Source organism: Triticum urartu, chromosome 3, assembly GCF_003073215.2.
Source record: "Triticum urartu cultivar G1812 chromosome 3, Tu2.1, whole genome shotgun sequence".
In the NCBI taxonomy this organism is placed as follows: Eukaryota; Viridiplantae; Streptophyta; class Magnoliopsida; order Poales; family Poaceae; genus Triticum; species Triticum urartu.
The window spans coordinates 738,494,263-738,521,015 of record NC_053024.1 but is presented as its reverse complement, the minus strand read 5'-3'; the positions used below and the strand labels follow the sequence as shown (position 1 = coordinate 738,521,015).

Sequence of the window (26,753 nt, the reverse complement as noted above, 5' to 3'; positions counted from 1 at the left end):
ATGGTCACAAGTGCATAATAATTGAAGTTCACTTCACTTGTAATGTAAAGTGATCACAAAATGGAAAATTAGCAATAAGTACAAACATAGTCTGTCGGCATGATAAAAAAACGAGTGAATTAGGCAATATGACGAAGGAAAGATCTATAACAACATTGGAAAAAAATACCTTGCGCGGTAACATTTAAATTGGCATCCTTTTTTGATTTTTTATGAGATAACACCGCTTCCACATCATTATGTTGTAAAAAATTCAATGAAGCCCCATTTTAGTGACGTCACTTCGGAACCCTTGTCGATGGATTCTTTTTGTGCATCTCCAAATTCCATATCTATGTCTCCTATATTCTGAAAAAAACACATAAAGAATACACCTTTTGTATTATCGTGTATAACATACATACAAAGATTAGTATATGCACCTCTTCTCGTAGTGTTTCAGTTAGGTCAGTCATCGTTACATCAGTGTGTATGTCAGAACCCATCACTTTTTATCTCCGATGAAAGAAACATATATAATATATATAATAAAAATAAAAGTGAAACTAACACAACTATTTTATTTTGTAAAATAGAAAACCCGTTTTTCATATTATAAAAAAAGATGTTGCATTTATCTCGGAGAAAACAACCAACTATAATGTTCATATATAAATAAGCAGTCATCTGAAATTTCTTGAATCATTTTAGTTTATTTATATAGGCTAAGGAAAATTGTCCGACGAAAGATAAAAGCATGCAAGCAATCCAACACAAACCAAGTATATTCGGTTTCTTCTCTCAAAATTGTGTTTTTTGTGTGATACTTTGAATATATCTAATAAGTATAAAAATATATTTTTTGTATGCTCCATGTTTAATTAATATATGTATACACTTTAATACATATGTCTTTGTATGCCCAAATCAGCTACCAACACGGCCCAACCAGCACCCAATCTACCCCCTAAAAAATCAAAAAAAAAACAGCACCCAACCTCTCCTTCCCCGCACGACCCAAGCCCAACCAGCACCTATCTACTACCTCCCCTGATCCCCTCACTCTCTCCACTCCCAGACTCCCAGTCCACTCACGATGGCAGATCTCGGCGAGTCACCCACCCCACCGCCTCCGCTCTCGCCCCCACAGCCGGCGACCTCGTCTCGCACCGCCACCCCATCTCATCCCCTCCCCAACTCCCCTCCACTCATCCGACGGCGGCTAGAGACGCACACAACCGGCGACCAACATCACACAAAGGTCGCCACCGCCGGCGGTGGAAGGACAGTCTTCTCCCGCCGCTAGCCGCAGCCTCCGCCTCGCCCTGATCCTTGGCCTCCTCGACCGTCGCTCGCTCTCCTGGGAAGCACCTCGCCGCCTCCCTGCCCATGCCGTCTTCGCCGACTGCCCTGCTCGCGCCGACCTCGCGAATCTCGCGGCCGCGCTTGGCAGTGCTCGACTTGTCCTCGCCGCCGCCAGCGGCGACGGGTCCTTCCCGTGCCTCTACCGCCTCGTGGCCGAGTCCTCCTCTCCCCAAATCGACACCCGCCCCTTTGTCGAGCCTGCCGTGCCAGCGACATGAGCAGGATGGTGGCCGTCGAGGCTTCGGATGCGGTCGACGCAGATGAGAACAGTTCATAGAGCCGTACCAGGTATAGCTACTCTTCCTCTTCAATCAATAGCAGGCAATTCTGTGTGTGGAGGTTGCAGCTCACACGGGTTTGTGGAGGTGTTGGCTCCAGTATTTACCAGGGATGTTTGTAGATGTGTTGGCATATGAACCAATACATAAATTGATTGATTGATTGCTTAGCACAATGCTGATTAGACTAAATAATTAGTTGATCGAATTATTTGCATCTGACATGTTGCACACATATATCAGGCAGAACAAGCTGTTCCACGCATGGGGTCTGATTTAAATATTTTCGGAGATGCATAATATGCCAAACACTTCTAAAGGTGCCTCGTCCATGGGCGCATGATAGTGGAAAAACATCTGTAAATTGTGCAGGATCCTATAGAGCAAATGGGCATCATCGACGTGCAGTACACGCTCTCTTAGGCAGATAAGTAACCTCAGACAACTTATTTTGTGAAGACCGGTGGTTCATGGTCTGAAAGTTTTGTTTTTCTCTCTAAATTTTGTACTTAGATAATCCCTTAAATGCTTTTTACTGCTTGATCACATAATACATGTCCGTGCAAGAAAGGAGTTGTTAACTGAAACAATAATGTTAATTTTTGTTGTTAGCTGAAACAATAATGTTAATTTTTGTTAACTACAAACTGTCTTGGACATTGGTTTTTTCAAATTAACTCCGTGTTGAACTGGTTCTTCTTGTTGTGTGCTGCAGCCCAGCAATCTGTTCATGCCAAATGATTGAGTCCTGGTGAGGTTCATTGCTGGACATGCATGGTCTCCGCAGGCAAGGTATTCGAAGCTGCCCTTTGGTCGCTTTTGTTTTATTTCCAAAGAGCTGCAAAACCTCAAAAGGAAATTTTTGTATTGATGTGATTAGCAAGTGTATTTAACAATGCATATATGTACGCGAGTTATGTGTAGTGCTGAATCTGATGTGGCTGAACTATCTTCAATTTATGAAGACCTATTTTCCTTTTTAGCATTTTGTACGAACAATATACTTATAATCAGTGTGGAGTTTATTGTAATTTTAGTTGTTCTCTCATAAGTAGAGGCATGCTTTACTGCATTTATGACCACAATCTTCAATTGCCTGACCCCAACAACAAAACTCATGATAGCTACAATGTATTTGTTTTGTGTATTTTGGATTTGTTCCTCTATGGCTACATTATCACAGCTTTCTCCTTACATTTAAAGATGAATCTAAAAGATGTGACTCCCTTAGAGTAGCTTAATGATAAATTATTTCCTCCCCCTCCCTCTTTGTCGGAAAATGCTGGTACCGTCTTCTACTTTATGTAGTCAAGAAGAAAACCCATTTTCACTTAATTTGGTTACTCTATTCAGGAACACATAAAAGTAATTCAGCGTGTTATCAGAAACTCATGAGCATGAAAGAGAAATTTGGATCATGTTCGAACATGGGTAGAGAGCAGATCGAGGAGAACTTGAAGATTAAAGGCAATGAAAGGTATGTGCCTATAACCATCATATTTTTATGTTGAATATTCGCTAGCTGGTATGTGCTGATTTCGGACGAAGTAAAGCCTGACATCATTGGTCAGTGAGGTATAACGAAAATAATCATTCTGGTGAAAGTACATGCAAGATAATAAAGAACTTCTCCTTCTTAGGAGCATGCATAGTTTGAATTAATCTTTCAAACTGATTAGGAAGTAGAGATAGTATATACTTTATATCTCAGGGAATGCAAGAGAAGTACTTGCGCGGCAACGAAGGAAGACTTGCTAATTACAGGGCAAAGTACTCTATAGTGGTATTTCCAGATTAAAAGTTTAGCGGTGCTAATTTCGGTATCTACATAGAACAAAGCCTATAATAGAAAAGCGTCAATGGATTTAAGATGCGGGAGGATTCTGGATAGTTGGCCTCACCGGAAATAGAGGCGCTCGGTTGTGCTCGACGCGGATACGATAGTAAGATATCAAATAAATCACAATTTTATATTCATTTACTTATTATCATGGGATTCGATGCCACATTATAATTAACGTATCTGCATGTATATTTTTAACATCGAATTACAGATTGGTCGTCAAGTGGCTCAGGCTGTAGGGTGTAGGCATCGACGTACAAAGATCACGACAATAAGTAAACATACAGTCTGCATTGGGGCCGCATCATAAATATATTTCTCTAATGTAGAACACTTAGTGGAGTCTAGTTTTACAAGAACGAAGTGACCAAGGCAGTGTGCAATATTTGTGCAGAAAAACATAGCGAAGAGGTTTAGATGTAGTAGATCATTGATTACAAAACAACAAAAGAATAATATACATAAGCAAACCATCAAAACGAAAAATAATGTCACATACAACAAAATTTGGCAACTTGCAAAGTCACAAATCCGAGGCAATATTATTAATACTTGCCTTGTACTATAAACATAATAAAGTTCAATTGCAAACATCGAAAGATAGAGATATGTACAAAGACACCAAAAAGCACCAAATTACATGTAGCATAAGAGTAAATCCTCTCATATATTTAAGAGCGGACTTCAGCCTGTAAGGACTTCCTTATAGATGATGTTCTTCATCGAGGTCTGTAAGGACAAGGCGGGTCTTTTTCGCTTCTTAGATTTACCGCTTTGCTTCTTGGCATTCTCCTTCTCCTTCTCCTTCTCAATGAGGATCTTTATATTTCTCTTTGCGGTGGCTCGAGACAATGCGACATAGAGTTGACCATGAGAGAACACCGGATTAGGTAGGTACACGCCAACAATCGGAATCGTCTGGCCTTGAGCCTTGTTAATCGTCATAGCAAAGCTAAGCCTTACAAGAAATTGCTTCCTCTTGAACTTGAATGGAAACATGTCGTTGTCAGATGGGCATAGGGGTATTCGAGGAAGGAATACCCTCCTACCTACGTGTTGTCCGATCACGATTTCTGCATCGATGGCGTTCCTCTCGAAACCTCGCACCACAAGCCTCGTCCCGTTACACAGACCATTAGCCGGATCAATGTTCCTCAGAAGTATGACAGGGCAGTTGAGCTTCAGTTTGAGTGCATGCGGAGGCAGACCGTTAGGAGTCAATCCATTTAGGAACTCAGGAGCGTAGTAGCCATACGGGTCGTCTTCTGCACTGTCAAAGCTATGGTAGATTACTTCTTCTCCCCGAAAACGCTCTACCATGCGTATGTTTATCTTGTCGACATTGTCGTTCGTGGTGGAGAGGATTGCGCGTGAAGTCATGTAATTCGGATCGGACTGGTTGTCATCTAGTCTCGGAAACACATGGTCAATCAGCTTCTCCAGGTCGTCACCCTCGCCTGTAGATGGCACACAAATATCTTCAGGGAGTCGTATGTTTCCTTGATCGTCAACTTCCTCGGTACCATTGCCTACCCTTAGCAAGTAATCGGCAAACCAGGTGTCATTATGAGCCCTCATGTTGGTGACGAGCCTTAGCTGGCGCATACCCTTCCAGAGGTGTCAACTTCGGAGGGTTGCATCGATTATCTGACCTCGGGACCCCCTCCTGACGACGGGAAGCACCTGCCTGAAGTCCCCGCCAAACACAACAGTTTTTCCTCCAAAGGGTCGGTCTCGTCTTCCCATGATGTCGCGCATGCTGTTGTCCAGTGCCTCGACCGCCTGTCGCTTAGTCATGGTGGCCTCGCCCCATAGTATCAATGAGGCCATCCTCAGTAGCTTGGCGGTACCACTCTGCTTTGTGAAGGTGCATGAGGCGCCATCGTCGCAGCTCAATGGGATCTTGAACCTCGAGTGGGCAGTCCTGCCTCCAGGCATGATAGAAGCGGCGACGCCTGACGTCGCGGTAGCGATAGCGATGTTTCCCTCGCTTCGAACCTTGGCGAGCAGTGCCCTGTACAGGAAGGTCTTCCCTGTACCTCCCGGGCCATCAACAAAGAACACACCCCCATCACCGCGTTCAACAGAAGCTAGTATCTCGTCGTATGCAGCCCTCTGCTCTGAGTTTAGCAACGAAGCCAATTTAGTGTTGTTGATGTCAAAATCGATGTTGGATTCCTCGATCACTTCTCTGGCCTCGCCCTCGGTTGGGTCGAAAGCATCGTCAATGCATGGAAGAGCGAAATCAGCTATGTCTTTGCCCATGGATTGCAACATACCCCTAATGTCAAGCAACACCATCTGTTCCACCCTAATCGGGCACGTGTGTGATCGCCGATAGTCATCAGACATAGGCTCGAAGTGCCTATCCCATAAACCACGCACGTCGCCTGGCTCACAGTGCACCAAAATTGTTGCGAAGAGCCTCCTGAGCGAACATGGCATCGCCCACTGCTCTGACTCGGTAAGACAGTCGTCGAGCGTGTTATCTGCCTCGATGAGTCCCAACCTTTCGGCAGCCTCTCTAAAGCTCCCGCATAGCCTACCGGCGACGGTGAGCAGGTCCTCATAGGATGTCTTGCCAGCAACATGGTTTAGCAGCACACGCAGATAGTATCGCTCCCCCTCGGCAGGATTGGCAGACACAATTCGACCTATCTGATAACGCTCCACCCGCTCTTTCCAATACTTCTTACCCTTCTGCCATGTGAACCTTCCAGGAAAATCCTTGTACAATATATTCCTAGCCCACGAGTGGTTTTGGTTAGCTTTGAAATACTCTGTCAACATGGATTTGGAAGCATTCTCAGAGGCGACTACGTCGGTCAAGTGAGCTTGCTCATTGAATGCCACCCTGTGCATATTCGGGAGATGAAGAGGCAACTGTAGGACAGGCGGGTCATTAGCACACAAGGGGAAGCCAAATATCCTCCACATCGCCTCTGGAGGAGTAACCCACCTCGCATCTATGTATCTTTTGATCTCATCAATGTTACCATCGGCGTCGGGCTGGTCGATACTGAAAGAAGCCCTATCATGGCCCTTGTATATGTACTTGTAAAGGTATTTGACGGCCTTTATGCTGGAGCAAACCTCAACGTTGATGTGGCAATTGAACATCCGCAGAAGGTAAGGGTTATACGGCACAACCCATCTGTTGTCCAACATTTTACCCCGGGCCTTAGCCTGCCGACCATTATCTCGACGACGATAAACTGGGTATGAGTCCTTGCCCTGTGCCGTGTTTTCATTGAACGGCCGCGGGTATCTGCACTTGCACTCATTCTGTTGCATGCACACATTTTTGGGGTTGAGAGCACCGCATGGTCCGTGCATCATATGTTTCACCACCAAGGCGTGGAGTTCAGGATACTTCTGCTTGTCTGGGAGCTCGGCAGAAATGAGTCGGTCGTACTGCTCCGGAACGACAAGCTTATAGGCAGAATCCATGATCAACAAAAAGTGTGCGTGGGGGAGGCCCCTCTTCTGGAACTCGACTACGTATACATGTGCGACAACAACACCCAAGATATTCTTCTTGAACAACATCTCTTTCATAGCCTCTAGCTTGCCATGGAACACACGAGCCACAAGATCAGGTCGGTCTTGCGCTGTCCGACCAGGAAACAACTCATTCGTTATCTCTTCCCAGTTAGGGTTGCAGGTCATGGTCAAGAAGATGTCAGGCTTCCCGTAGGTATGGACAATTGCCATGGCATCCATATGCCTCCGCTTCATGTCGCGGTCGCCACCTGGGTACGTTCTAGGGAGCACTATCCTTACTCCAACAGCGCTTGCCCGGGTCTCCCCGGATGTAATTACATCAACAACTCCTTTATACAGGTCGGCACGGATCTTTTTCTGGTTCTTCCTGTACCATTTCAACCTACAACTCTCAATCTTGATGTACATGTCCACCCCCCATTGCTGGAGCAATCGTGCTCCACAGAGTATGGGATTGAATATCCCAGGCCGTGTCTAGAGCATGTAACAGTAGTAGTCTCTCACTGAGACGCATAACCTGCTATTCCCCTCTGCACATGGATGAGTAACGCGGACATTAGGATTCATATGAGAAGTATACAATTCATCTAAACGACAGAATACGCATAAGGCTTACCTGCATCCTCATCATCATCATCACGTCTACCTCTTGGTTGTTGCACAACCGGCCAAGGGACATCACGTTTAGGAAGTTTCGGGTGCCAACCGAGCTCCCCCCTTGGGTAGAAGAGTGGGTAAGAGAGCGGGTCATACGAGCCAGCCGTCACATGTATACTGTGCCTCTGGTTGTCATTCCCGCAAAGTGTAATCCTACGATCGAACCTCTTCGCTAGGTCAGTGCCCTCCACCCAAATTGCAGCGACCTCAGATGGCAGAGGTCTATTATACTTCCGTTGGTCTAGTCTCTGGTTAGTGTTGAGGTCTATCCTGTAATCGTCGAGGTTGTCTCTGTGCGCACCCAAACTCCTAAACTGCTGGGAGTACGGGTTTTCCCTGAGTATGTCCACTAACTTCTTGACGACATCCGGGTCTAATTGCTCGGTGGCAGCCTTGCGATGGGTTAGGCCTGGGTCGTCGTCGTAGAAGTACAACTGTAGATGATCTGGACGTGACGTTGGCCCGAAGGAATGAACGTTGTGGTAGATGGTGCCGTGAGCCCGGAACGTGTACACCCCAGACTTCATGTTTGTGTAGCTTTCATCAAGGCTGACGCCGAGGGTTGTGAAGGAGAAGTGGCCGTTGAAGAACCGTATGTTCTCCCGAAAATGCCTTGAGTCCGCATGCATGCTAGACCAAAGCCTCATTAGCTCTGGGATGGGCTCCGGTTGCTTCAGTTGGATCTGCCCACTGCGACAGCAGAATCCCGGGGCCTCGGACACAAACTTCTTGGCCTTGCAGTGATCGCAATTTGCGGCGTGCTTCAGGATGTGTGTGTGGTCTGGGAGGTTTGAGTAGACATAGTCCAATGGATCATGGTCGACATAGGTATTGTGACTTGAGTCTTCCAATTCGTCGTGCTCCATGTCATCAGCATCTGAGCCTACAAACAATGTTTAAAATTAGTGTGATATTCCCTACGGGTGGATGTTGCTCAAGTGGGTGTACATACCTTCACCAGCAAACAGGTAATACTCATCGTTAAAGAGGCTGTCAGGGTTGACATTATCATTCATGAGACGACTAAGGTAAGCGTCCATGTCGTCTGCTCAGGTGCGAAACCAATAAATGAGGGTTCAGTCTCAAGGGACGCAAGGAGAGTAAGGATGGGAGTGTTACCTTCACTTCTGATCGTGTACTCCGGTGTGCTAGATGAGGTCGAGGCACCGTGTGCTTCCAATACGGTAGGTTGTCCACTTGAGCTCATTTCCGGTATGGAGATGGACCTGACGGTTGGGGTCTTCACCCTACCTGCAAACCTTTCATTACGCCGATCTAGTAGAGCATTCCTCTCACCACGTGGTACCTTCGGTGATGTTTTTTGCTTGCCAATTTTCTCCTGACGCTTCTTCGCCGCCATACTTCCCTTGCAAGCTCGCTCTCTTGTCCTACGCCGAGCTCTAGACTCATGACCCTGCTCGTCCGCTCCATTATCCGCTATTGTTACCGGATCACTGGTTAGCTGGTCGACACTTTTCAGGTGATCATCGATTTTGACTGGGTCGTCATCTACAGCCCCGTCACCGAAGGTTCTACTTAGGTAGGCACCTGCAACATTTTTGAGTTGTCATAAACAACTGTTGAATGTTTACAAAATAAAAGCTGGTTCATGATGCGATAAGTACCATCGGTTTCGGTGTTTCGAATGTATGCGGGGCTCTTGGTGACAGTAGGAGCACGATCAATTTGTTCACCATGGGATTGTTGCCCAGGATCCAACATGAGGATATTATCGTCTAGCGTACTGGTACAGTAGGCGGCTGCACCGATACGGAGCAAGTAAATATTTGTTTAATGCATACGAACATAAGATGTGGAGTACACAGGCGAGGAATACCGTAAGATTTGAAGGTGTGACCGCATGTGCTCGCCGTAGCTGAGGTTGCTAAATCAGGACGAGGCATCGCGATGGATTCAGCACACGGGGTGTTTCGGATAGCTTTCTCCCGCTGTCGGTGCTGAGCACTAATCTCCCCTTTCTGCTCTGGTGTTAAGCTATCTCGATGTTTCTGATCCGTTTCCCGTCTTTGCGTGTTTACTTGTTCCTTCTTCATCTCGTAAGCGGCTCGCCTCTTTGCGTTTATAATATCTAATGTGTTTGTGTCCTTTGGTGTCTTCATCTCATAAGCTGCTCGTCTTTGTGTGTTCAACTTATCCTTTTGTTCTTGGTACCCTTCCTCTTCTATTTTCTTTTTATAAGTTGCTCGTCTCCGTGCGTTTATGACATCATCTTTTTCCATTGATAATGTCCCTTTACGTTGTCCCTCACAGCCCCTTATAGCTGGACCTGTTGTTGTAGGTCTATACACATTAGCATCTGAACCAGAACAATCAAGTTCAAAGCTCTCATGGTTGACTGGAGGTACAACAGTAATATTCCCTCCGTCCCAAAATAAGTGAATCAACTTTGTACTTATTTCTGTTTCGATGTTTGTAGAAAATCAAAGGAGGTGTGAGTTCGGAAGTAATACCTGGACTACCTATGGGGAGTTCTATGGTTGACATAGAGGGGATTGTTGCTTCATGTATAATTAGGCCGCTCAATGGTTGTGGGTCAGCTGCAATGGCTTGCGAAAGGAATTGTTCAAATTAGTAAAAATTCAATATGAAAGGCATTTAAAGATTGTCTCAGAGTTATACCTAGACTCCCTTTGGGTAGTTCAATGGTTGAGGGCGATGGGGTTGGTGCTTCGCGAATAAACAGTCCGCTTGATGGTTGTGGGTCAGATCGGTTGTCTTGCGAAAGGGACTTTGCTAATTAGTAAGAAACATAATTGAAGGTGAATTACTAAAAACAATACACATATTCCATATACCTGGACCCTCTTTGGGGAGTATATTAACATTGGTGTCTTCACCAAGAGTGAGTCGGAGGCCATTTGTCGCATCCATCTGTCGCTGTCGGTCTTCCTGCTGTTTCTTCTTCTGATAAGATTCTCGTCTCTTTGTGTTCAACTTATCCTTTTGTTCTTGGTACCCTTGCTCTTCTTTTTTCTTCTTATAAGTTGCTCTTCTCCGTGCGTTAATGACATCCCTTTCTTCCTTTGATAAGGTCCCTTTACGTTGGCCAGCACGGCCCCTCGTAGCTCCAACTGTTGTTGTAGGTATACACACATTAGCATCCGATTTTGAAGAGTAATAGTATTTCTGGATAAAATCATGCACCACCAGGGTTGCAATATATTAATTATATACCAAACCAGATTACTCGCAACAATCCCCTTTGATGGATTAAATTTACCGCTTCATTATATTTAGAAATCTGAAGGAGGTGTGAGTTCGGAAGCTATACCTGGACTACCTTTGTGGTGTTCTATGGTTGACGCAGAGGGGATTGGTGCTTCATGTATAATCAGGCTGCTCGATGGTCGTGGGTCAGATGCAACGGCTTGCAAAAGGGATTGTTCAAATTAGTAATCACCAATATCAGAGGCATTTAAATATTGTTAATGAGTTATACCTGGACTCCATTTCGGGAGTTCTATGGTCGAGGGAGACAGGACATCTGCTTCACGAATAAACAAGCTGCTCGATGGTTGTGGGCCAGCTGCAATGGCTTGCGAAAGGGATTGTTCAGATTAGTAATTTAACAATCACCAAATACCAATAAATTATCAATTCAATATACCTGGACCCTCTTTGGGGAGTCTATCAACATTGGTGATATCACCAGGAGGTTGTCGGAGCCCAGTTGTCGCCTCCATTTGTCGCTGTCGGTGTTGCTTAGCAATATTCACCCTTTCCCAACGAGAACCAAACGGGGTCAAGTCGTTTGAGGACATCACTATCAGAGACAATTGTCATTGGCAAAGCAGATCAATAAGTACCGTATACTATATTTAACGCACTTTAATCTACATTGAACAGAAGTAAAGTAAGTTCTTGGCATGTTTGGTACAATAATGCTTCTCTTCAGTTTTTGTGCCCAATAACCAGCATTGTCATCTAATGCATTGCTTGCTACAGGTTCCGTAAAATGGCAGCGGGTAGAGTTCTTGTTCTACACAAAGGAAGTTAACTAACCTTCTTGTATTATCTTTATATCTGCATGATTTTGGTAGATTGAGTTGTGCAATGGATTAACTACTTTGGTTCAAGTTTTCTTCTTCCTAGGCTGGTCCAGATTAAGAAAAGCAAAAAAAAATAAAAAACATAGGAGAGTAGAAGAAACCACACAGAAAAGCATAGAGTCAGGGGGCAGCATCATCTCGTCCTCCATTAGTAGTAATTTTTCTCGGACACAAATCTTATTTCTCATACGCCATTGACAAGACAAACTTGCTTGGAGTTTTGGCTCCAGGGAGCATATACTCCCTGGTGAACAGTAAATAGAAAACAAAATCCTGAAGATGGATCTTGTTTTGTAAACACAATAAATTTTCAAAATCCTGAAGTTTTTCCTGTAGACTTTCATGTTAGTGTAACAAGCGTGCTTGCCAATTATTTCGGTCTACTCCTTGCTCTTGCTTTGGTGTCATCACTCTACTTCTCTCCATACAGTTTCACCCTGACATGAAAAGCTAGTTCTTATTATCCATGTCATTTGTTTTTGTATGCATTGGTAACACTCATATGTATATATGTGCTCCTCAAATATTTGGATTTTGAACCACCAGACCATTCAAATAAATGCATGGACTCTTACCTAGATATAAATAAATGGCAGGGATAGTTGCATCAGTACATGCTTGAGGAACACTATGTTTGACCACGAAGATAGGTTTGTGCCAAGTACTGATTTGTGATTTGTGACAAGTACTGATTTGTCACAAGTATATATACAAACTGAAGATAGTTCCATCAGTATATATAAAAACTGAAGATAGTCAACTAAGTGCATATAAGTGCATACTGGATTCCATATCAATTATGTACCACAGTTATTTTAACAAGCTCTTGATAATTAAAAAAAAGGAACACTATGGAGCATGTACTCCCTCTTTTCCAAATTACTCGCCGCGGAAATTGATGTATCTAGAACTAAAATACATCTAGATACATCCATACATGCGACAAGTAATTCGGAACGGAGGGAGTATATAGCAAATTATCCTCTCTGAGCCATGTTCTTGGTACAGATTACTTCGGTAGAACGTCAGATAAATTATAGCCGGGGTTAGGATACCTCTCGAGAAGCAGTAAGTTTTCGAAAGGGTTGAATGTATACATATGTCAAGCCTTGCTATGCATTGGTTGTATACTTAAAGCAGTTGAGTACTTACTTTGAACAGGTATATGCCTCGCTAGCACACAAGAACAGTCAGTTCCATGTATGAATCGGACGAACAGTTGGGGCTATGCCACACCACCAATCGAACAGTTGTATAGTTAACCCAGTCTCTTCCCGCATTAGTTTAACCAGAAGTGAACTGTGTACAGGTTACTAACCTGTGTCTCGCTCGCAGCCGCGCCAGGACCCTTGTCTCGCTCGCAGCCGCGCCGGCACCCGTGGATCGCTGGAAGCCAGGCCGGCACCCGTGTCTAGCTGGCAGCCGCGCCCGACACCGGGGGCAAAGTTTGAAGAAACAGGCCTCGCACACCTGATCCGACGGCAAACTTTAAAGAAACAGTTCAAATCCACATGATCCGAACGCAAACCTGGAAGCGTGGAGAATCAGGCCTTGCTCGCCCCGCTCGGAAGATAGGATTTGGAAATTGTTTGTTGTATATGGAAAGAGCAAAAATATTAGATTAAACTGTTGTTTATGGAAGCTTCTCGTGACGGAATTTTCCGATATGGTTCCATATGATTTGATTTGATTGGTGTCGTAAATTGAAGGGAAGGACGGAAGGTTTGTTGTTTTATATGGAAAGGGGATGGAACGTTTGGCTTGGTTCTTGTGATGCATGAAAGAAAACCGATCTTGGTTTTCGATGGGAAGAAAAAAATCGGTGGGGGGAGGGATCGCCTGGTGGGGAGATCGATGGGACGGTGGGAACGAAGCGAACGAACGACTTACGTACTGAGACATTAGGATTAGAGATATAAATTCTGATCGTTAGCTTGGTTTTTTTAGCACTAATCGCTAGCTTTGTGCTAGTAGGTAGCAGTGGCGGAGCCAGGAATTTGCTGCTGGGTATTCTTTTAATTTTTTTTATGCCAAAGCAACACAATAGAACAATAAATGTACAACAAGATGATAATATTAATGACTCAATGACCATACATCGATAATAGTAGCAAAATATCATTGTGGCAATATCTCTAACAATTAAGAAAAATTACAAATAGCAAAGGAAATTACAATATAACTTTACGATCCCCTTTCTGGAAGTTCTGGAAGAGATTGATGACATCCTCATCTTTCACTTGCCCGAAGAATTCTCTCTCAACGAATGTAACCAAGCAATTGTTCAAATATTCATCACCCATTTTGTTTTTTAGTGAATTCTTCACGTATTTCATCGAGGAAAATACCCTCTCAACGCTAGCAGTGGCTACCTGAAGAATGAGAACCAACTTAAGAAGCTTGTAAACAATATAATATTGTTCATTCTTTCTTGTCTCAACCATCAAAACTGAAAGCTCACATAGACTCTTCAACTTGCTAAACCTTTTATCCTTACGCACATGAGAAATGAACATGCTTAATTGCCATGGAAGTCTTGACAATTCATCATTTGTGAAATCCTTAGCATAAAACTTTCTAGCAAGCCTAACCAACTTCTCTTTATCATAAGCAGCAAATGAATCACGTGGACTGAATGCTGCCATGCAAGTAAGTAGTTCAGTGTTTACCTCATCAAATCTTGCATTCAGCTCTTGAAGTTGCCTATCAATGACAGCCACAAACATTTCAACCTTGAAATGTTGGTAATTCTTTGCGCCATTGAAGAACCCTCTTCCTGGTCTCCCAGCAGGATAGTAAGGAGCCTCCATGTCAACAACTTTGATCTTGTGCTTTACACAAAAAGAAGTGACATTCTCAAGAAAATCATTCCACCCTTCATCTTCTCACAAGCATTGCAAGTGCAGCTTTGTGAGATCAACAATCTCCATAGCATTAACAATATCTTGATCTTTTTTTTTGCAAAGCTCTACTCAAGTCATCGGTATATTCAAATATTTCTTGCATCAAGTGTGCCATGAAAACAAATTCAAATGTCCGAAATGATGTCAACATAGTCATTGCTGCTACTGCCTCTGTGCCATTATACTCTTTTGCAATCCTTATGAGAACACGCCTTATTGCCGGATACATAGAGATAACATGGTTGACAGTCTTGTAGTGAGAGCCCCAACGAGTATCACATGGCCTTCCAATACCCATTTCTTGATTCAAACCCGTCCCGGTTTCTACTTCTTCCAACTCTAATGCAGCAATAAGTTCCTCAGCTTGAGCTATTCGAAGCATTCTCATCTTTTTACAAGAATAGCCTAGAACATTTAGCAAACATGCTAGCTGTTGAAAGAACCAATTACAATCACCACTCTCCTTTGCAACAGCAACAAGAGTTAATTGTAGTTGATGGGCAAAGCAATGGACATAATAGGCATAAGGAGACTCATCCATAATTAGTTTCTTCATGCCATTAGCATTACCTTTCATATTACTAGCCCCATCATATCCTTGCCCACGGACCATTACAAAGCTGAAATTGTATGCCATAAGCATGTCCTCAATTGCAGCTTTAAGTGTTAAAGAGGAAGTGTCTTCAACATGGGCAAGACCAAGAAATCTCACAACTGTCCTTCCTTTCTTATCCACATAACGCAAGCAAACAGCTAGTTGTTCATTCTGGTACATATCACTAGACTCATCTGCAAGTACTGCAAAATGTCCACCATCAAGATCTTCAATGACTAGTTTAGTAGTCAGCTGGGCACAACATTTGATCAACTCTTGTTGTATATCATGGCAAGCCATCTTACAATTTTGTGGAGCATTCTTTAGAACCACCCTATCAACCTCTTCAAAGTTTCCTGCTAGCCAATTTAAAAGCTCAAGGAAATTTCCTTTATTTAGTGAGTCATCACTTTCATCATGTCCTCTAAATGCCAAACCTTGGTGCAATAGGAATCTTAAACACTTGAGTGTCCATGTCACACGGAGCTTATATAGAACCTTGTACTGTGTGGTGTTTGAAGCAATGGACTCCCTAATTGATGTTGTAGGTGTAGTGAACATATCATACTTTTCTTGAGCTTCAGCGTGAGCACTACTAACAGCACCAATATGCCTCTTCAATCTAGCTTTCAAGTTCCAATTATTAAACCCACCGTTCACGAATGCATCTCCTCCGGGACTTTTTGTTTTATCCTTGAACAAGTAGCAAACAAAGCAGAAAGCAGCCTCTTCTTGCACACTATACTCAAGCCACTTATAATCCTTAAACCAAGTAGGGCAAAAGCGACGGGGATGTCCACTAAAATCTCTGATCTCAAACTTATGATCCTTTGGTTGACAAGCACCCAAGTCAATGTATCTCCTTCTAACTCTATCTTGGTCATTGGCATGATATGAAGATATGGGAAGTCGCTTGCTGGGATCACGTTCCAGAGCTGCCAAATCTGCTTCAAATTGGGGCATTGATTCATCATCTTCATCGACCGCTTCATCATCTTCTACAATTGGAGTTGTCTCCCTCTCCGGTTGTGGAGCTTCGTCATGTCTTTGCACTAGTGCTAGCTGCAGATTGCTCTCGACCTCAACGGAAAGAGAAGTTGGTGTGGATGTAGGAGTTATTTTCCTTGTCTTTGAAGATTTGTCCCACATTTCAAATATGGTAACACCCTTCTTCTTCATCTGCATGACAATCACATAAACAAAATAGAAATCAGTGACAGGGACAATGTGGCATGGCCTAATGTACATGGGACAAACACTTCAATTTTCATAGTAAACAAGAAACGAATCACATAGTAAAGGAAGTTATTGCAATTTTAGTTTACTATATTTAAATTTACAAGCACTCACTGAATAAACTACAGATTTGTTAGAAACAGAGGGAAAGAAACAGAGGAAGTGAGGAACCGAGGCTGGACCTGCTGCCTGCTGCTGCTGGACGACGCTGTCGCCGGACCTGCTGCCTGCTGCTGCTGGACGGAGGGCGATGCCGGCAGCCGCCGCGCTGGGGAAGCCGGAGGCGGACTGGCGGCCTGCCGTTCTGGCGCTTGGCGGAGCCGCGGAGGAGAGGGCCGGACGGAGGAGAGGGGAGCTGGGGAGGGGAGGGAGATGGCCGGAGTGGAGGGGAGGAACTGAGGGAGAGGCGAGAGGAGAAGGCCGACCGCCGGACCAGAATCGCTCGCTGCCGCCGCCGGAGCCTCAGCTAGCGGTAGGTTAGGGGAAGGGGAAAGGGGATTCGATTTCGGTCTGCTACTCACGCGCGAGACCAAACACCCGATCGCTCATGTCTGGCGCCCCGCGTCATTGCGTTGCTGTGTTTGGACTGGGCATTGGGCCATCGGCTGGGCCAAGTAAGTCTACATCGTATATTGATATATGTAGTAATTTTTTTTGCACAAAATTCTTTGATATTTCAGGGAATACCTAGGAATACCTCAGCTCCGCCATTGGTAGGTAGCCTACCAGCATGTAGGCGCGGGTGGATATATTGGCCGGCCCAACTAGGCGGAGATACGGGCGAGCTCGTTTGTTTGTTTTGGGCTTTGACAAAAATTAAACAAACAAACAATGAGGTCGCGCTGACATCATATTTAAATATGACTTTGTTATGTCACATCTAGATGAGCCAAAAAAAACAAATCACAAACTTCACAACGAGCCGAGAGGCCAAATTTTGAACCGAATCCGCTCCTCCCCGACCTCCAACCTCACCGGCGGCAGCGGCAGAGCAGCCGCCGCCTCCGCCTCCACCGCCTGCGCGTCCGGCGTCCCCCGCCACCGCCGCGCTCGCCTCCGAAGCCGGCGACGGCGGCCATGGAAGGGGACCGCGCGGGAGGACCCGAGGCCGCGGATCTGCGCCGCGACATGGCGGCGGCGCGGGCGGCCTGCGAGCGGCGGATCGCGCATGGCCGCGAGCGCACCGCGGCGGCCGCCTCCGCCTTCCGCGGCGCCATCCTCTTCGCCCGCTCGCTCGCCGAGCACAGCGTCGCGCACCGAGGTACGCCGCCTACCCCGTCGGTCCTTCCTCTTCCGTTCGGGGAACTCGCCGGTCGTCCGCTGGTCGATTCGTACCCACGGGAGCAATCTCTGAAGCGCACACTGCGCACTAGTACCAATTGTTAGCTGTTCAGTTCGGCGATGGCGGCGAGCCGGTGAAATTTGCAAATCTAAGTTTGTTTGTGCTTGAAATTCCTGCCTGCTGAGGGCGTAGCTTTCGGACGATTAGTTACCTTGGGCTGCGCTACGATTTGTGAATCATTACTAATGCTGATGAAAGGACCAATGATTGATTCTACTGATTCGCCTCTTCCTGTCATGGCAGAAAAGCTCAACGCTCTAAAGGACCAGCTCAGGGAACTGGAGGCAGGTCTGGCAGAAGCTCTGTCCAGTAAGCATTTCTTCACCCTTGTGCAACTTTGCACAAATGGACACTCCAAGTGCTTCTTTTTGTTATGGATGGGGTTCGGTCTATGAACCATGTGATGTGATCAATGTTTGATTTCATATTGGTCTATCGTTGTCCTCTGCTGCATTTCATGGAAACGCTCAAGTCTTGTGAACTATCTCTCCAGCCCAACTGAAGAAAGAATCTGAATGTAAGCTCACCAGCGAGTCGATCTCGAACGCCACTGCAACGAACGAGGAGCTCAGAGGCCTGCTCTTGGATCAGAGGGCTAGGAGAGATGAGTTTGCAAACGTCATATCACATCAGCTCCAAGGTAAAAAAGTTAGTAAAATCTGAATCACGGTTCTAGTACAATAGATGGAAGTGTCATAGTATTATCTGAAGTATGAAGTCTACTTAGAAGTTGATTAATAGGGTTCAAACATACAAGTCCCGGTAGTCCAGTCTGAGGGATTGTTTCAAACTCCTAGCTCCAATATATTCTGCCCTGGAAATTTGTAGTTGTGCTCATGTGAACATTATGATTTTGTTTGAATATATTTTCCTTGGCTACGCAGAATCTGGAATCTACATGCCTTGATACATTTTATTTTGATGGCAGCTATCGAAGCTCTTGAAGCTAATGTTGATGTGATGGGGAAAAAGAACCTGGACGAAGCTATTATGTGGTACAATAAATTTCTTGGTTTTCGAGTTGTTGCAGGGAAGGTAATGACAGTTTCCATAACATGTTCAAGTGAGCTTGAGGCCATAATGGGTGACATTTCTTCTCTTTTTGTGTGAAGGGGTTAAATTTGTCTTCAGCAAAGTTGACATGCAAAGTCCTGACGATGAGTATTCGTTTTGCATAAAAGTCAATAAAGACGAGTACAGCTGTGAGTTACAAGTTTCTTACCCAAGCTGTCTAATATTCATACTGTTTGAAATGTCATCAAAGTTCTCATTTTCTTTATAACAGTAATTCAATGTACTCCATTACTGAAAGACACTGAAGAATTGGTGAAGGATTTGAACTGCACTAATGATCTCTTCAAGTTCGTTAGAATCATGAGAGCAAGATTCCAAGCGGCTGCAATCAAAGGTATTCCATGTTTCTCTACAAAACTGTATCAAATCCATTTTCCCTGAAATGCCAGTTAATTGAGTTTCGCACTATTTCCCCCCAAGAGTAACTCTGTTAATATTGTGGCAATAACGTTCTCTGTATGTACCGAGTATTTTCCTAAATTTTCACCAATCTGTTTTTTCGACTGAGCGTCGAGAACTCGAGATGAACTACCCTGTCTGTATGATGGGAGGCTGGCAGCAGGTTTTACGAGCTATAATATCATGGAAACATGAATTGTACCGTTGTGTCTGTATAGCGTAATCTTCCTAATAATCTTGGTAATGCAATCATGATTTAGTTTTCTGCTCTAAAGATGTAGGAACTCCACTTCATTTAACTGATTTGGTTCACAAATTTGTCAAACTTCAAGGATTTTGAACTTAAAATAACCTGACCAGTGACCGCTAACTGAAAGAAATGCCAAAGTACCTACTGCAGAGCAGTTCATGATCTCTGATGAAAGAAATGCCAAGTACCTACTGAAGAACATGCCTCGTGTACTTTCTCATAATGAGCAATACTGAACATGGTACATGGTAGTTCTGTTGAAAAGCGGGTTGCCTATCTTACTCTTTGTTCTGATCTACCATGTGGAGTTGTAAATGTGCTGCATATTATTTTTTTAATACCATTTATAGAGACTTCTTCTTGTACTGTCAGCAGGGGTTCATCCTGCAACTTCATTGTGCACAAACACATCATCCACACCAATTTCATCCCCACCGGCTGCGTCAGTTGACACCACAAGCGAAGGCACCACCAATCAAAGTCATTCCCGAAGCCGGTCAAAGAATCAAGATCCGCGTGCAAAGAGAGGTGCCCCTCCCCGATCAACAGCATCTCCCCTTACATCGGGATCTGTCACCCGCCGCTCCCCACGCTTTGCTGTGAGTACACCATATCATCCCCTTGGTACACTGCTAGCTGTTTATCATTTAATCCATAGAGAGCAGCGAAATAGTGTTGGTGCTGATGTATAAAGATGGTTTTCTTTTTTCATTCACAGGCCGCTGATGCAGGGAATAGGCATTAAGCAATAGGCAAAAACCACCTGGGCGGCATCATGTCATGCTGTTTGGCTGTATCACAGTTTAGATGGCCCTCATCGAGCAAATTCCGAGTAAGGCAAACTGAACAAGAACGAAAATAAGCAGCGGGCAGTGTACTTGGTGGACACAGAGAGTTCCATCTCGAACTCCCTGTCCATAGATAGCTTCTGGTCCTCTCAACATGGCAGCATCAGCTCACAGGTATCTGTACAGCGAAGTTAAGCATCCAGTATATCTTCGACGAGCGCTGCAGCTGTCGGTAGCTTGGATTTGGTCCCTGCTATGCCATTGTGGGTGATGTATAATATGTTGTAAGTCTATCAGTCATTCAGTTGTAGCAGTTTCTGTATGGCGTGAACTCAAAACCTGTTATAGTTCCACTGTGTGCTATTTATTCGGCCATGAACATGAACATGCCTATTTCTGGTGCAGAGGGACTTGTACCGGTAGTCCATGGCATTTGATATTTGATATATATGGCAATGCCTTATGAAGGCCAGCAATAGTGCCATAAAAACAGCTATAAATAAACCTGAATAATAAGCACGTCTTCAGGGACAACTTTACCCGAATTAAACCACAATTTAATTTATATGAACTATTGGCAACTTAAATAGAAGTATTCATTTTCCTGTAACAATAAAAGTACAATGTTCTTTATCTTGACATGAGTAGCTAACACCATTGAAGTTTAACCACATCTCCTATTGAACATGTGCCCGTATACCACAGCTACTGTAAAGAGAAGAAAAAGTTTTGATTCTTCCATGTTTTCATTAATCAGGAAGCTGGAATACAAGGATTCAACCTTACATCTCCTGTCCCTTATTGCTTTTCTTTAGATGCATTCCTTTTGCTTTGAGCAAAATGTGTATTCTTTCCTTGTTATACTAACCCAGGCATCTTTTGCCCCCCTATAAGACAGTTGCGACGAACTTGTGTTGCTCCATGCTACACCCCATTGTTTAAAGATAGGATTCCACCACAGGTGCCTCTTCTGGTGATTACTTCGAACAGACTACCAAGAGGGACATGGTCGTCTCTTGCCATCTGCAAAAATATATCACCCAGGTATCGTAGATCTTATTGTTTTATTATTTAGACCTCTTTCGATTGTAGGGATTTTAATACTTATGATCTTAATATTTTTAAGACCTTTTAGATCAAACAAAAAATAAAACCAAATTTTCATGGCACCCTTTTCTTATGTCTTCACATCAACTCCGACATTTCTTCCGCTTATTAGCATCGACACTATTCCTATATTTTTCTCGTGTTATGTCCAAATGATTAGTTCTATAATTTTTGTGTGTGCTGAGAGTCATGTATCTTCAACTTGCATTGGTTTATCTTTGTCTATTCATGTCTTAATTTGTAGTCTGATCTAAAGAGGCTCTTTAATAATCATTCTCAGGAATTGATAAGAAATACGCGTACGTAAATATATTTCGGGAACTGTTTCTCTTCTCTCACAAGAGCGTTAAGGAGTTCAAGTGCATTTCCCAGGGCAGTCAGAGCATTCCCACCAGAGCTAGCCATCAGGTAAATTTTGTACTGCCTTGGTGAACAATCTGCACTACCAAATACTCCCTCCGTTCCTAAATATAAGTATGTTTAGAGATTCCAATATGAACTACATACGAAGCAAAATGAGTGAATCTACATTCTAAAATATGTTTATATACATCTGCATGTAGTCCATATTGAAATCTCTAAAAAGACTTATATTTAGGAACGGATGTTGTTACAAACCAACACATGATACAAGGACTTCGTAAATATTTCGCATGGGGTCGTTCATTTACTGAGAAACTCAAAATTGTTAGCATGATATCTGTCTTGTCAAATTGTCATATTGTTCTGATAGGAATCGTTGTGAGAAGTTTCTCGAAACCACACAATTTTAAACGGGGTAGTGTTAAAAAAGGTGGCATAAATTAATGCGCTGTAAAATTGATATTTTTTTGTGTCAGAAAATACATGTTGCCGAGAACACACAAAAAAGGAAATATAATGTACTAGAGACCATTTATTAGCATGTTTTTTTTGTGGTGTGAAAAGGAGTTTTATTCCATAATTATAGAGTTACAATCCGGAGGCAAGACATCCTCAATACAGGGGGTCCCTCTATGTAGCCGAACAGTACTGACATATTTTAAGTAGCGAGCTAGTTTTCTTGTCAAAATTGACATATGATGTATCCTAAAATATTTTAAAATACAAATTCAATCAACATATGCAGAAACCAAAAGATATATCCTACTATCAATGTCAGAAATAGAATGTAAATTGGTTGTGGTGCACAACATAATAATTTTTTTCACAATGCATGCATTGAACATTTATGTGACACTTCAAGATTTATTTTGTCATACTATTATTATTATTTTATTTATAAGTCTTAGGGAAACAGCAAGTTGTATAGTTGTATTACTAGACGGAAAAAGCCAACATATATACGTGTATAAGAGTATGCCAAAAGGCCAAAAGGCATCATCAATATAACTCTAACAATAAGAACGGTTGCACATCACAGGTATGCTGTTACTACTAATTTGTCAAACCGAGTTTATTTCTTAATTTATTGGACTTTATGAAAACCTGAACAGTTTGGCCTATTATATACTAGATGGCAGGCCATACGTCAACAACAACAGCTAGTTCATCGGGAGGAATGGACAAACGGCTCATGAAAGCAGCCACATCTGGTGCGTCCACGTCAATGTATGCCATGGCTGCACTGGATCGAAGCATTCTTCTTGGAACAACTCCGCAAGGAAACACCTGCCTTCACATTTCCTGCATTTATGGCCATGAGGGATTCTGCAAGGACGTGCTTGAACTGGAAGAGTCTCTCATCAAGGCTGTAAACTTGGACGGGGAGACACCACTTATTACCGCAGTGAGAAATGGCCACGTCTCTTTGGCTTCTTTTTTACTCGCTCAGCACTGCTCTGTGCTAGGATCGAGGCAGCCAATCCTGCAACAGGACAAGTACGGATTTAATGCACTGCACCATGCCATTTGTAGCGGCCACAAGGATCTTTCACTGGAATTGGTAACAGCAGAGCCTGCGCTGTCGCAAGCTGTGGGCAAGCACAATGAGTCGCCGATGTACTTCGCGGCGACGAGAAATTTTACACAGGTTTTTGAGAAACTAATTCAAAATCCTTTGTCAGCTTGCTCGGGAGGTGAACATGGTCGCAATTGTCTACATGCTGCTGTTATGAATGGAGATCAAGGTGCGGCATATAATATCTGGACTGCAAATTACAGTTTGTTAGTACAATATAATTTCAGGCTGATAACCTGTCATTTGTTTTTTCAGAATTTGTCAAAATAATTATGAAGAAACGTCCTGAATCGGCGAGAGAAGTCGACAAATACCAAAATACTCCAATAGTACTTGCTGTACGATACACCAATATTGACATTTTACAAGTAATGCTGGAATATGATTCAACTCTTGGGTATTTAATAGGCAACAGCGGTTTTCCTCTGCTTAATGATGCGGCATATCGAGGTCTGGTTGCTCCTGCTGAAAAGCTCCTGGAACACTGCCCCGATGCTCCTTATCTTGAACCAGATGGTTCGACATTGCTTCATACAGCTGTATCGCTTGATCATCCGGAGTTCGTTGAGTTTGTCCTTAGGACGCCAATACTTCGCAAGCTTGTTAATGTGCAAGACCACAACGGAAGCACCGCTCTACATTTGGCAGTCCGAAGATGCAATCCTAGAGTGGTTACTGCTTTATTGTCACACGTGGATATAGATTTAACATTGCTTGATGACATATGTAATACAGCAGCCTGGGAACTGTCGAAAATCAGCCTGAATGCCAAGACTTTAAACTGGGTACGTACTTGTATATGTTACAAATAATATCTTTTTTGAGTCGATCACACATATAAACAATTTTACAGTATGGCAAACTAGTAATTTAACTCTGCCGTAACCCTTCCCTATGCAAGCAAACTAATAATCATAATATCGTTTCTAATGCAGCATGCAAAACATTTTTTAGTCAACGCGACACAACTGTCGGCTACCATTGACACTCAAACGAACGAAAGGAAATATTTTTAGGCTTTTAACTCGCACAAATCATATTTTTTTGCGATTCTACTAACCACTGCTCAGATAGAATCCCAACGCTGTTATTTATATGTAGCACTTCCCATTACAAAGTCCTTGAGGTAACCCCTCCCTCCGTACCCATCTCATCGTCCTCGTCAAATTCCGCGCACTTCATTGTCAGTCCTGGCACATGTGTTCTCCAGTTGTCTCGTCGTCCTTCGAGTCATTTGGGGAAGATAGAGTGGAGGAGCAGTGGCAAGGGCTGCCGCCAGGGAGTCAGCACTTGTCAAATTTCAAATCCGGTTGATTCTTGGCCCGAGTCATCCAGGACCTTCCGACAATGCACATGCTTAAGATAGAAATGCATTTTTTTTAACATCCTTTAGATATGTCTTATATTTTTCATATAGAAAATTTGGACATTTCATCATTTTTTTGAATGGAAACTGTAGAAGAGACACTATAATATGTTTCCTCTTCTTTAAAATAAGATTGTTTGCATGACATATGCCTAGAGAAGGTACTGAAAATAGATTAAATGAAGGTGATTATTTCATAATTAATTTAGATAGGAGTTCCCATAGTTTTTTTGCCACAATTTTTTAATCTAAAAATTCTACTGTGAATAACAATGTTATTTACATAGTAGAATAGCTTAGGTTTATTTTTAACACTGTAAGATTTACCTTACCTTATTCCATTGGATTCATGCAGAATGAAGTGGCCATGCTTATGTCGAAAGCTAAGCCACATGATGCTCCTGTTCTTCATAATCTTCACATTCGTGTCAAGCGACGGACGACTGATGCATCAAGGCAGGATGCAAAATCACTAACTCAAACATACACAAGCAACACTTCGTTAGTGGCGATTCTTATTGCGACTATCACCTTTGCTGCTGCCTTCACCCTGCCAGGAGGATACAGCAATGATGCAGGAAGCGAGGGACTTCCCATCATGTCTAGGAAGTTTGCATTTCAGGCATTCTTGATTTCTGACGTCTTAGCAATGTGCTCCTCATTTGCTGTTGCCTTCATATGCATTATAGCAAAGTGGGAGGATTATGAGTTCTTGGTTTATTACAGATCCTTCACTAAGAAGCTCATGTGGTTTGCATACGTGACAACAACTACCGCCTTTTCAACTGGTTTATACACGGTGCTAGCTCCAGGTGTCCACTGGTTAGCGATTGCAATTTGTCTTATGGTAGCTTTACTGCCCATTCTCACAAAGCTGCTGGGCGAATGGCCTATCTTGAAGCTCAGACTTAAGCTCGGTAAAGATTTCAACTCTGATTTTCTTGATATGGTCTGACCTCATCAATTTACCTTATTTGTTATGCTTGGTGATATTTCTCAGCTCTATCTGTAACAAACATTGTTTGGCTACTCATACTTATATTGTTAATTCATGGAGGGAAACTATTGTACTGTTAATTCCTGTACAACATCGGATGCATTGCTATTTCTCTCTGGAGATGTTACATGCCTTCTGTAATGATAATCACTATGGTTGATTATTCGAAAGCTGAGAGTTGCCACCGCACTATCAAAACATATCACGTGAAAGCACCACAAAAAAGTATATTATGGATAACTCAATACTGTTTAGCTTTACTTAAGCTATGAGTCTCTAGAGATACAGGTTGTGTGTTGATAGAGTTGGTCCATCTTGCAACAGTAGGGCAACACATGATCAGTAGATACATTACAAGCAAGGATGTAGGGAACATAAACATAACATATTGGTTCGGTCAAACTAGGCATCTAGATCGGTACAAGTACCACAGGTTCATCCAATTATTTCGGCATCATCATCAATAGCAATATGGTACCTCCCTACATCCTTGGTAAGACAGGTCTATTTCTGCCCACGCCGCCGACCCGGATCTGTGCGGCCGCTCCCTGCACCTCTACCAGCCTGACGCCTGACGCGCACAGCAGCCAGCTACCAGCGAGAGACCACGACGAACGCTGGCCACCGCGCAGATCATGGCCAGACATGCCACGCCTCACGGTCGTTGGCCCGTGCCTCCGCACCAGAACTGCGCAGCCACACCCAGCACCCGTGTCTGATGCGCACCGCAGCGCCAGTACTGCACGAGCACGTCTCCACGCGCCTCCGTGCACCTCGGCCAGCAGCCCCGTGCCGAGCACCCTCCTCCGCCAGATCGAGGCGTCCCGCGCCGCCTCACCTTGTGCAAAAGGAACGAACAGCCTGCAGCCGCCGAAGCTGCACAGGCTTCGCCCGGCAGCGCACACCGGCGGTGGTGAGGGGGATGAGCTCCTGTGGTGGGGGTCTGCTCTGTTTGTCAGCCACGGCCGGCAGCGCCACCTACTCGGTCGGGTGTGCCACAAAGCGTGTGTATGTAGACAACCAACCAACATCTCTCTCTAATCAGTCAGTCAGTCGGTCAC

General features: G+C 43.8%; 2 protein-coding genes and 1 long non-coding RNA gene across 10 annotated transcripts; 2 read left to right on the top strand and 1 right to left on the bottom strand.

The window, feature by feature from the left end:
• Positions 1 to 1,000: 1,000 nt before the first annotated feature.
• LOC125546352 lies at positions 1,001 to 13,431 on the top strand. 6 transcript variants are annotated; one of them, XR_007300610.1, is made up of 7 exons: positions 1,001 to 1,632; positions 1,866 to 2,414; positions 2,976 to 3,099; positions 9,908 to 9,988; positions 11,593 to 12,764; positions 12,858 to 12,948; positions 13,032 to 13,431. It is a non-coding gene; the product is annotated as an uncharacterized LOC125546352 (long non-coding RNA). The 6 variants fall into 6 exon arrangements; XR_007300608.1 differs by having other exon boundaries at positions 1,002 to 1,632; positions 9,926 to 9,988; XR_007300609.1 differs by lacking the exon at positions 9,908 to 9,988 and having other exon boundaries at positions 1,004 to 1,632; positions 11,593 to 12,346; positions 12,705 to 12,764.
• A 645-nt stretch (positions 13,432 to 14,076) lies between these two features.
• LOC125546350 (zinc finger MYM-type protein 1-like) lies at positions 14,077 to 17,152 on the bottom strand. The gene is made up of 2 exons (XM_048710596.1): positions 16,613 to 17,152; positions 14,077 to 16,373 (listed from the first exon to the last, which is right to left on the bottom strand). Exon 2 carries the CDS (start codon positions 16,371 to 16,373, stop codon positions 14,631 to 14,633), a length of 1,743 nt encoding a protein of 580 aa, XP_048566553.1. The 5' UTR covers positions 16,613 to 17,152; the 3' UTR covers positions 14,077 to 14,630.
• A 155-nt stretch (positions 17,153 to 17,307) lies between these two features.
• Positions 17,308 to 25,783, top strand: LOC125546348 (ankyrin repeat-containing protein ITN1-like). Of its 3 annotated transcripts, XM_048710595.1 has the most exons (9): positions 17,308 to 17,691; positions 18,016 to 18,081; positions 18,266 to 18,412; positions 18,701 to 18,807; positions 18,885 to 18,974; positions 19,058 to 19,180; positions 19,871 to 20,094; positions 20,214 to 21,327; positions 21,671 to 21,798. In XM_048710595.1, exons 1-5 carry the CDS (start codon positions 17,508 to 17,510, stop codon positions 18,948 to 18,950), a joined length of 570 nt encoding a protein of 189 aa, XP_048566552.1. In that variant the 5' UTR covers positions 17,308 to 17,507; the 3' UTR covers positions 18,951 to 18,974; positions 19,058 to 19,180; positions 19,871 to 20,094; positions 20,214 to 21,327; positions 21,671 to 21,798. The 3 variants fall into 3 exon arrangements, with proteins under 3 accessions (XP_048566552.1, XP_048566550.1, XP_048566551.1); XM_048710593.1 differs by lacking the exons at positions 17,308 to 17,691; positions 18,016 to 18,081; positions 18,266 to 18,412; positions 18,701 to 18,807 and adding exons at positions 22,886 to 23,498; positions 23,585 to 24,114; positions 25,051 to 25,783 and having other exon boundaries at positions 18,949 to 18,974; XM_048710594.1 differs by lacking the exons at positions 17,308 to 17,691; positions 18,016 to 18,081; positions 18,266 to 18,412; positions 18,701 to 18,807 and adding exons at positions 22,886 to 23,498; positions 23,585 to 24,114; positions 25,051 to 25,783 and having other exon boundaries at positions 18,949 to 18,974; positions 19,868 to 20,094.
• The last annotated feature ends 970 nt before the right edge of the window (positions 25,784 to 26,753 follow it).

Bases quoted from the DNA above. Each gene is read 5' to 3' on its own strand.
- LOC125546350 (XM_048710596.1), bottom strand. From the start codon at position 16,373: ATGAAGAAGAAGGGTGTTACCATATTTGAAATGTGGGACAAATCTTCA.
- LOC125546348 (XM_048710593.1), top strand. From the start codon at position 22,886: ATGGCAGGCCATACGTCAACAACAACAGCTAGTTCATCGGGAGGAATG. The intron at 23,499-23,584 runs GTGCGGCATATA...TTGTTTTTTCAG, and splicing joins TGTTATGAATGGAGATCAAG to AATTTGTCAAAATAATTATG. The intron at 24,115-25,050 runs GTACGTACTTGT...GGATTCATGCAG, and splicing joins ATGCCAAGACTTTAAACTGG to AATGAAGTGGCCATGCTTAT.